At 46.1% G+C, this 10573-nt stretch overlaps 3 protein-coding genes across 3 annotated transcripts; all 3 read right to left on the bottom strand.

Annotated features, from left to right (window-relative positions):
- Nucleotides 1–1760: 1760 nt before the first annotated feature.
- Nucleotides 1761–1961, bottom strand: Pmar_PMAR019902 (hypothetical protein; the record flags this gene model as incomplete). The annotated part of the gene is made up of 1 exon (XM_002786177.1): nucleotides 1761–1961. A coding segment is annotated over one exon (201 nt), but the record flags the coding sequence as incomplete, so codon positions are not given.
- Nucleotides 1962–4179: 2218 nt separating this feature from the next.
- Pmar_PMAR019901 (conserved hypothetical protein) lies at nucleotides 4180–6554 on the bottom strand. The gene is made up of 8 exons (XM_002786176.1): nucleotides 6380–6554; nucleotides 6063–6148; nucleotides 5761–5856; nucleotides 5502–5619; nucleotides 4999–5082; nucleotides 4844–4950; nucleotides 4669–4797; nucleotides 4180–4437 (listed from the first exon to the last, which is right to left on the bottom strand). Exons 1-8 carry the CDS (start codon nucleotides 6543–6545, stop codon nucleotides 4225–4227), a joined length of 999 nt encoding a protein of 332 aa, XP_002786222.1. The 5' UTR covers nucleotides 6546–6554; the 3' UTR covers nucleotides 4180–4224.
- A 166-nt stretch (nucleotides 6555–6720) lies between these two features.
- Pmar_PMAR019900 (hypothetical protein) lies at nucleotides 6721–9383 on the bottom strand. The gene is made up of 12 exons (XM_002786175.1): nucleotides 9317–9383; nucleotides 8968–9065; nucleotides 8640–8706; nucleotides 8335–8425; nucleotides 8036–8185; nucleotides 7692–7777; nucleotides 7557–7623; nucleotides 7302–7401; nucleotides 7164–7253; nucleotides 7013–7093; nucleotides 6884–6968; nucleotides 6721–6836 (listed from the first exon to the last, which is right to left on the bottom strand). The coding sequence occupies exons 1-12, from the start codon at nucleotides 9345–9347 to the stop codon at nucleotides 6766–6768; spliced, it is 1017 nt and encodes a 338-aa protein (XP_002786221.1). The 5' UTR covers nucleotides 9348–9383; the 3' UTR covers nucleotides 6721–6765.
- Between the last annotated feature and the right edge of the window lie 1190 nt (nucleotides 9384–10573).

The following is a 10573-nucleotide window of genomic DNA, read 5'->3' as shown; positions in this document are numbered from 1 at the left end:
CTCATCCCGTCAAATATGTGGCCCAAGAAGGTGATTTCCTTGAGATGTCCGAGCTATCTCGGACTCATTTGTAGGTATGGAAGATATGTCTATGGGATGAATCGTCCCCCCGTCCTGAGACAAGTCAAGGATTGGATCGACTGGACCGGCTGGAACAGTGTATTCGGCGGATTCTCTTTCCAAGTCGCCTTCGGCCTCATGATCGTAATTCTGGCTCCTCCCGCGGGAGTTATTCATGTTTCACGAAGGTATCTGGAGTTTATCTCAACAACTACCGTGCTACCCATACTCTCTACTACACCAACAAACCCGACAACCAGGACATTTTGGGACATTAGTGGTAATTGATCTGAGTTGTCTCGCATTGCTCGCAGTTCGGTTCAGGTCATGTTGTACCATTACTACTCGCACAGACCGAGGCTTTGATCCGCCTCCGTCAAAGATATTCGAGACGAGCTCTTATCATGGATATTGTTTAAACCTACAATTTTTGCGTTTATATAAGTTCTATCAATCCTGGGCTTCCATGGCGGTTCGTCAGATCAATTATTTGCTTCGAAGTGCTGTGCTCCATTCCGTTGCTGTTAGAGTGATCGGTTTTCCGAACGCTTCGCAACAATGGATCTGGAATTATCATGTGGGTGAGTGTTATGGGATGCAAGGTACTCATGTAAGTACCGAGCAATCATTGGATAACTCGGATATATCAACTATCTCGCCGTCTGTGATTAGTGATTGTCATCTGTGATTGATGAATAAAACATTCTGCTGCAACTTGGAGACACTGTGCATAGAGCGCATCGTGGGTGATGCCACTATGGCTTTGCGTTTACGGCTTTCTGGAGCCTTTAACGCAGTCACTTTCATATATGCTAAGAATCAAATCAAAACTCTGCTCTATACATACGCTTTTGACACCAATTCTAGCCTAGAATTTCTAGGTTGTGGGTGCCTGTGAGAACGAATTTTACATAGTGTTTCTCCGGAGACTTGTCTACGCTGTAGAAAGTATAACTATGTAGGAGAAGGTGGCGTAATGCTATAGAACTGCTTATAGCCTGGCAATTGGCAGTCGAATTGAATTTGGACGCATAAGCCTGTCGTGCTCGGCTCTGAGAATCAAGTCGGATGGTATGCTTGAAGCGGTGTTGGGCAAACTCTCCTGTAATTTGCGGTGTATGATAATGTCTGATTAAGATGAACCAAGCAGAGTCACATGAGTGGATCATATGGATGAGACGAGAGCGTGACAAACGTTTGCTTTCGGGTGCGTAGCTCAGGGAGTATCCCGAGCATTCCATTAGATAAAATCACTCTAATGAGTTAGAGCTGATCGTCGTGGCAGCACAGACTAAATAGCTGAACAGCGTTCTCTGCAGTGACGAATTCTTTCTTTTTTCCCAACGATAGCCAGTTGAAACTTAATCAAAACGTCAGTGGCCTTCAATCATTCGGCAAGCATTCGATACAATCCGTTAAACAGATTGCTTCTGTAGCACACCATCCGAATCATGTCTTGCCGCACCAATAGCACACCCTAGAGTGAGTTGAATGCAACACACTCGAACGAATGATCAGTTTGGAGTAGCTCGGAAACTTGCTCGCGATCTCGATAACGAGAATACCAACGATTGTCTCGCTCCTTTGGGAAGTACAGGAGATTCACTACGCCTTCCTTCTCAAGACTTTCAAAGGTTCCAAGCTAGAACATCGACACACCCATTCCAACTCGAACTCAACCGTTCACATACAGAGGTCACCGCGCCGAAGCGAGTAGTCTCTCCACAGTCTCTCGTAACTCTATGGTTTCACGGAGAGAAGACTCCAGCGAGGATGTACTGGGCATCGCGTCAGTGCCGGATTTGGCGGTGCTCTTCGCAGTGTTAGTATTCGTTCGGCTCTCGAAACTCGGATGTTCAGGGTCGAAGAGTTGACGTTCCCGGCTAGCCAACGCTAATTCCCTGCAGGATTCTATGTCAACAGGGGACTGGTTGTAATCACTCCATGACAGTGGAAAATGTGAATCATCGCTCAACGATGCTGACATCCGGAGTCTCGAAACAAATTATCAATCACAGGCCAAGTTTTGCAGTGCAAAATTCGCACCTCTTCGACGATATTCGAATTCCTTTGAGCGCTCTTTCGTTGCAATAGGAGCTGCAATCGGAATTGTGTGTGGATAACTCGTCTAGATGTAAATATAGATGGACGAGTAAATGAAGGAGAAAGAAGGAATTGGTTCTCACCTATCATGCAAAGCTTTCTGCCGGTTCCTCAAATTCTTACACATGACCTCTAATTCTCTGGCTACTTCAGCACCTCTTTTCTGGGACCTTCACGAGTATGTGACAAGATCGGGGAGATCCTCGCCAGAATCGACCCAGCTCACCCTGCTGTGAATGTTTCCCGAGCAGATGCAACTTCAATCTCCGCCAATCTCAGTTGCAGATTGTCTCTCTCAAACCGCAAATGGCTGACCTATAAAGAAAATTCTCAGAGCTAGACGGAATCGCAACTACGAATGACATCTTGTGAGGCTTATAGCCTCATACCATCGAAGCGGAAGGGAAATGAGTTCCCACCTGCTCCTGTAGATTTATTCTTTCATGCGTGAGCTCTTTATAGCTATCTCGTCGCACGGTTTGTAACTACGGAATGACCGCACGACTTTCCTCACAATTTTTCATTTCCGGATTGGCTTCAAAGTCTGAGCAATTTCGTAATACTTTCAACTCTCATTTCTAAGTGACCTGCAAACTACCCTCAACCGTTGGGGCTCAACGGTGTTAGACACTCCCAAAGCTTTCGCGAACTGCCCCAGAGTCAGCTCTGAACGGCAGTGGGCCAGCAGCTCGTCTGCACTAGGTTCCATTTACGCCGCATCATCAGAAAGGCAACGGGCCCTCGTTTGATATAGTCCCACCCTTTTCTTGTTAGCTCATCGACCAACATGAACTACAGCAAGATTGCCCTCAGACTCACTTTTTCCTTGAGAGTTCTCACTTGCTCCACCAACCTGCCCGCTACACCATCGAATTCACTCCGAGTTATCGAACTCCTCCTTATCTCAGCTATGGCTGCCGAGTTTTCGGCTCTGATAGTAAGTATCTAATGTGCTCATCTTGACGGCACACCTTTCAGTGGTGCACCTCTTTCTCATGTTGATCCCTTTCCTGAATGAGTTGGGCGTGTAGTTCGTCAGCGACCGCAGCAATCTGCTCTAACCTCTTCTCGTACTGATATGAGAAAAGCCCAGGTTGTGTGGGAACGACCTTCAGCTATTGAATTTAGTGACATGCTGGTATTGACAAGGAGGAACCATATCGGGCCACTCGACCCTGTTGAAGTGTCGTGAAAATGAGTTCGCCTGGATCTACCTCGACGATCTTGGCCGTGTATTCGTTGGCCGCTTCTTTCCTCAGCGTTTCCAGTGTACGCGTTGCTGCAGTACTCCGTCGTGCATTCCACGACCCAATCCGATCTGTCGTGATGATGGGCCATCCCCTAACGAACTTTAAGGTTTGTTCCTCGGATTCAGATCTTTCCTCGAAGTGTCGGCAGCGCGGTATTGAATTATCTACCGCCATTTTCGGGGCTACGTTTGCGATGTAGCAATTCGAGCTAGCGGAAGAGTAGTGGATGCATAACGAGGAACATAGGCGAAGCTTGCCAGTTATGGAGTTGCCATAGCCACAGTTGTATGAAACTGCGAACTAGGTTTTGTCTCACTCGGATCCTGTTGTCGATGAATCTCCGGCTTGTTGGCTCATGCGATGATCGTATGATGCACGCGAGGGCATCTGCGGAGCAGTGCCGAGATCACAATCCGCCATGCCTGGTGCCTCATGAGAATATACTCACTTTTTTTAAAGGCGGCGGCGAACTCGGCGAACCTGATAACTACTATCAATGATCTAGTCCAGTAAAACCGAATGCAAAATGGGTATACTTTTTCTTCACACTCCTACGGCGGGAGTCGCTGAGGCTGGGCGTAAGGAATGCTCTCACGTTGACTATCCTTACCTACATCCGTCACACTCGGTGGTGATTCAATCTCCCCATGAGCAGCTAAGACCATGAGCCAAAGTCAACGACTGATCGTCTTCCGGTCACATTGACACCATTTCGACCCGAAGTCCCTTACACTGATTGACAAGTCGACACTGAGGATCAAATGGCAATACAAAACGAAACAGATCATTGACGTAAAGTTGCTGTGATGGTTCATCGACAGTCAACAATCTCTACAGAGGTATCAGACTCGGTATCCTGGCGTCTTGCTCTTTTGGTGAACTCCTCAACTTCCGAGCCTTCATCACCAGAGACTTCTCGGATGCTGACACTTAGTCTGGTTCTTTTGAGGAAGTCCTCAACGCTGCCATCGGCATGGTGCGGGCGATCGACTGAGTTTTTCAGTACGGTGGGAACCCCGTGGAACTGCCAAGAACGGAATCATCGACGGAGAATCGACTCCTAGCTCATGTAGGTCGCAAGGGGAACAAATGGGGTTCGGGACAGTCAATGAACGTAGGTGGTGAGCTGATAGCACCGCACTCACGAGTATACTCATTGACAATATTCTCAGCTAGGGGAAAGTCAAAACCGAGGAAACGCACCACCACACTGCTCGAGATAAGAGCCCCTAAATGTCCCCGGTTCCAGACTCACCCACTGCCTGGCCTCTCTTGAGAGTACTAAGACATCTCCGGAGCTGAACAGAATCGGTGCCGGAGTGACATCGACTCTGCTGTCCCCACCCAGGAGGAAGGTACATGGCAATCCAAGAGCGAGTATAACCTAAATAACTCCTATCGTCAGGCAGAAAAAATGAATCTACTCTTACCAATGGTGAATGATCACGTGCTTCAACATCATCCTTGTGGCCTCCCAAACGATCGCTTGATCGATGACTGTGAAAGAAGTTCACCAGAGCTGCCTCTGCCTGATAACCTGATTGGAAGTCTCGGCATTGTTAAAATATCGCCGACTTGGACTTACCGTCTTCTGCGAGTCGACTCCCACAAATATCATCTGCAGCCTTTAGTGCGTTATGATAGATATCGCAAACCCATTGAGGCATGTCTGTTAGAAGGACTCGATTATGGAGAGCTCAGCACGTTAAACGTCCTCCAATAAGGCGAGAAGTGAAATTGGCGTGTACGGGCATGAGCTCCAATCAAAGCATGAGATGTATGAAAATGCAATAACGTTGCTATCCCCACTCACTAATTTATGCGCCAGGACACTCAGTAGGTATGTGTACATTCGAACAACTACCGAGGGCTCAAATTCATCCCCTAATGAGAATTCCTTATCCCTATAGACTAAGCCAAGTACCATTTACGATAACGTGTGCTTATAAAATACTATTCAAACGGTGCGTATCAGGTTCTCGAGATGATTTGCTCCGGTTTGAGAGTCAGCAAACCAATGATATTTATTCTTTCCTCTTTCCGTGAACTGTTGAAAGGCCTCGGCAGATGCTCAGACGCTCCCCCTACCAGATGATGAAGTCCCTCGATACGACCGCCGCGTCCAGTCGTAGTGGACTCCAAGCGAAGACCATCGCAGCTTCCGCAACAAACAAGTATTCAACTCCGTCCTATTGCTCCCGCACATCTGAGTACAGACAAGAGATAAACAGGCACGCTCGCGGACACAAGAGAACTTCTGATTCGGTCTGAGTTTATCGGTCAGTCAGGAATTTATTTTTCATCCCGCACGCATTCACCAACGCACGAATAGACGCTCCCCACTCACCTGCTGATACTCCTCAAACATATCGGATCGCTCCTCTGGGGTCGTGATAGGATCCAAGCTGGTGCTATGCGGGCTGCTGATGCAGTGTTGCAGAATCTAAAACCGACTAAGTCACGAGCGCTGGAAACAGAAATGAGAACCATCACAGTTAGTATGGACATTATTCGTTATATAATTCACTGTGATGGAGACGTTGGAGTGAATCGTTCACTGTCAAAGTGAAAAAACAGCGTGTGACAGTTCTAGGACGAGATATCATTTGCATGCATTCAATTGCAAGTGGCCACCGACTTGTATATGACCTCGGAAGTTATCCGCTCGACTGCATCCTCACTCAAATATCTCCGCAGGAGAATTACAGCTGATCGACTCGGAGAGATCGTGCATGCTGAAAGCCAGACAAGTTGTCTGAGACAACATGGTCTAACAGGTTATGACACCTAGCGCACAAGCAATAGGTCCAAAGTTCAACTCGTAGTGAGAATATTTCATTCCATAATGTATGAAGACTCCGAAATTGACATAATAAATAGCTCGGAACCACTGACCAGTAGAACCTTCAATGTGTAGACTACTTTCAACACTGATCATCCGAGAGAATGTCTTAAACAGTTCTTACCATTCGGCCGTGCGGCCAGAATATCTGCTAAGTCCCCTGATTTCTGACAGTCAATCAGTTCAAGTTGGGGGTCGACTCGTCGAAGTGCCGCACGAACTTCTTCTTCAGAAGAACACGACCGCAAGACTCGTTCAACATCTGTATAGCCGGCATTTGATTTACACATGCTACAACTGAGTCATAATTACTGAGTGATTTCCAGAAAAATTTTCAGCCAAGCCCGGAATAGATTGTAGCCCTACGAGATACCCCCTGCGAGGACATGCGGAACAGTGAACAAATTCAGCCACAAATCATGACGTTAATCACTACTGCTCGCCCTACAGCACAATCCCACATCATGGGCATGTTAGAAACTATCATGAACCATAAAAATCCAGAGCCATTTATTCTATCCTCTTTCTTGACTTCAATACATTAGCAAGTTCCCCAGCAAAAAGAGGATGGGGCGCCATACCTAACTAACAAGATGAGAAGTATGTCGAGGAAAAAATGACACTCTACCCGGAGTCGGACAAACATTACGAACTGTCGTTGCCGTTTCCTTGGGGACGTATGCCTCATCAATAGAATGGAGGTTGTCGACTATCTGCACATCCATCACATTTGGAGCTTGTAGTGTGAAAGCATCACCTCTTTGATTTTCTGTAAGTAAACATCCTCTAATTGACGTCTCAGGCAGTTCTCATTCTCCTCCAGCAACTCGCCGATCGCCTGACGCATAAACACTATGACAACCGAGAAAACTTCAGCAACGACTATTCCAATTAGATCTTCTTCAGACCTTCACTTGTGCCTCCTGCGTTAGAGTAGGGGACAGCCAAGACGCTGAACGACTAACCACTGAGGTGCCGTTGGTGGTCACGTTACGAGTCTGGAAGCGAATCAATAGAACACGATCATCGCAATATCACAATCTCGCCTTCCTCCTAGCTTCCGCTGTTATCCGAAAACTTCCCTTCCCGTCCTCATCCGACAGAGAGTGTGTCATGCGGGCAACGACTCGCCCATCGACTCGGATGCTGAGGAACTTCGATGAGCATATCCCGTAGATACACCTCCCCAAGAAAATTCTTCTCACAAAAGCTCTCAGAGAATTTATACTATTCCAATTTCACAGCAAAGAATGACCGGAATATGGGCTGACTCCCTCCCCGAAAAGAACTGTTTCACGCACTCTGGTTTGCCTGCAGCCACAGTGAGTTCAATGCGTTGCTCTGACCTCCATAGATTCCCGGAAGGATCTGAGATGCATGCATGGATTTTCAGAACGTGAGTGTCAATGTCAAATCATCCAGCTCAGCTAGCTTACCTTCATTATGGACTAGGAATATCCCCGAAAGTCCATGTTGAGTTTCCACCAGATACAGAGAAGACACCGCAGAAGGCCCGTGGTATCTGCAACGGCAACAGCTTTCCATCTGAGTCATACAATATATAGTTTTTTATCTTGTTATCCTTTTGCCCTTGAATATTGTTGATTCTACTCCTTTTTTTATCTATTTGTATTACTGCTATAGTCATAAACTCGTATAATATATCAAAAATAGTGTCAATTCCCTATCAAACTGCCACGTACAGTAGTCGTTGCGTTCGACTAAGCATATCCACGAACCACAGAGCATCACGAGTACCATCCACCGAGTCCTTACTTACTGAAGAACATAGTTGGCACATAGCTGATCCAGAATAGACTCAAGTTCGAGGAGAGGAGTACGACTAGAAGTCGAGCTATCCGCAGCTTGAGCCGACTGGGCTATAGGATCTCCAGAAGGTGTGGTATAATATTCATTGCAACCTGGGTATCTGGAACGCCGAGAACCACCCCGAATTTCGCGAGACTACTTAGAAGCATCTCATACATACACCCACACAAGAACGCATTCTGTCGTCACGCAGTTGCTCATCGTCAGAATTTTCATAGACATATAGCTGAGTTCGCAGGTCGGTACCACCTGTAAGCGGTCTTTCCAAGACTATTATTCTCCGAGTCGCCCGAGCCGCAGTTGAAATGGGGATGGCAGAGGAAGGATCGACGCTTACCATCTGAAAACTTCACTGGACACGTCTCTCTAATACTTAGCGTATTCATTTAGTTCAGCGAGATCCAATATGACTGGGAATACGAGTAAGGTAGAGAAATTATTTATTTCTGGTTTTTATTCGCTTTCATAGTCCTATAATTTATATAACCAGTACTATATCAACTATTCCTCAAACGATGCCTTAGATCGACCATTGCCCTATGGATTGCTCTCACCTCCATGCTTGCTCAGATCGCAGACGAACCATTCGGATTTCTCATGAGACTTGTTGATCAGCTGACGCTGAAAAGACACGATAGGAAACGAATTATTGCTAAAATCGATGTCGAACTATTCGAGACCAATAAAAACAGTTAATAGTAATTTAAATTCCCGCTTTTGCTTAGGCTATAACTTATTGGTTTTTCACTCTCAATCCGAGATCAAGCTTGAATAGAGAAAATTAGCCAGTTTGACGCTGTGATTTCGAGTCGTATACAACCCCTGACGCAGAAACACCTCACTAATAATTCACGGCTACTTTTATATTCTCCACATTCTCACCAATCCCATCTCCAACTCCGAACTATGATCTGTCGGTATCGCAAATCTCACGAGATGATCCACTGCTTTCTGCTTATATTGTTCACCTCCCTCTGTACCTTGTTAGAGCTCATGAATGTGCATATCGTCAGATCCAACCGAAAATCTCTAAGAGTGAGTGAACTACAAATGCCACGGCCGAGATGCTGATGACACTCCAGCAAAAGAGAATTTCTACAGCGAGCGCGAATACGGAAAAAGTATTTCACGAGCAGCACACGACGAGGCGCAATCACGAGCATCAATTTAAGGAACCGAGATACGCTGTAGTGCTTTGCTGCGTGAGTGGAACATTCCAGCATCTTACTACCTCTCCCTCCTCCGTTTATCATGACGGTCATAGAGGAGTAGTCAAGTCAGAGTAGGATGGCGCAACTAACGTTTGAAGATCCGACCCTCTCAAAGTTGATAGCTTTGAACTACGGCCCACATCGTCCAGCAGTAATCACCATACATAGCTTCCTACAAAATTCCTTTTCATACGCACCCTTAACATACAGCTTTACAACCACCATAGTGGCCACTCTTAACACTCAATGAATTACTCAAAGCAACAGACACGAGACGAGAGAAAAAGAATACAGTAGGCTTCACAACAATACTTTCATGATACATGGTAATCATGATATCATATCTCCACCTATTCTGCATCGTTACAGCTACACGAAATGAGGACCTGTGGATAATAGCACGTACTGGAGTTACTCAGGATAAAATATATATCTTTGTCACATACACGACGGGAATAAGATTTTCCACTTTTTAATATCGACAACCTCACTTTCATCAGCGCACAGTCATTCAGCTAATACCTCGCGTCGTGACGCGAAGCCGTGTGCTCTAACACAGTAAACGAGCTCACACCTCACAGATTCGGCTGCAACGAGGCTTTCCCATCAGAAAAACTACACGCCAGTATATTTGCACGAAATCGCTATAAACTTCATCCAATAGTACTTTGATTCCAGAGCATCGATAACCAAGTCCATCCTCAAATTCAGATTCGCAATCGCACTCTGAACCCCGCTTGAGTGCATCGCATGAGATCTCTTCCGAATACGATTCTCGTTGCTCAGTAACTGAGCCAGAGATTTCCGAGTGTGAACACCTCTTCGCTATATTGAGCTTGCAGATTGTCTCAGCCAGATGAATGCAGTGTGAGATACCGTGCACATGGTCAACTATGTATGTCAATAACAGTGTCAAGTAATTCTTATCAGTTTTTGTACACTCCTGCCTGAATTCGTTCGTAAACCCTCATAAAAAGTGGGGAAACTGCTCAGCTGAGGAAGGCAAACATATATTCCTACACTGGAGGAGTCAAGCTAATTAAATCCGCCCTACGGCGCAGTCGATATCTCACCTATCATTGAGCCTGCACTAAAGTCGCGCCGAGACCCAGGTGTACGAGCATCAACTAACGAGTCGACGGAGCGCCTCCAGTCTATCTGAATCATACAGAGTATTTGGAGTTTGCGGGAACGACGGAATTCAAGGTATGAATGAGAAAACTCACAGTTTTCCCGATCTCTAAAAACAAAGATTGCCAGCCGTGTATAGCTCAGTT

The sequence above is a fragment of the Perkinsus marinus genome (assembly GCF_000006405.1).
Source record: "Perkinsus marinus ATCC 50983 genomic scaffold scf_1104296931854, whole genome shotgun sequence".
NCBI lineage: Eukaryota > Perkinsozoa > Perkinsida > Perkinsidae > Perkinsus > Perkinsus marinus.
This window is presented reverse-complemented; position numbering and strand designations above follow the sequence as displayed.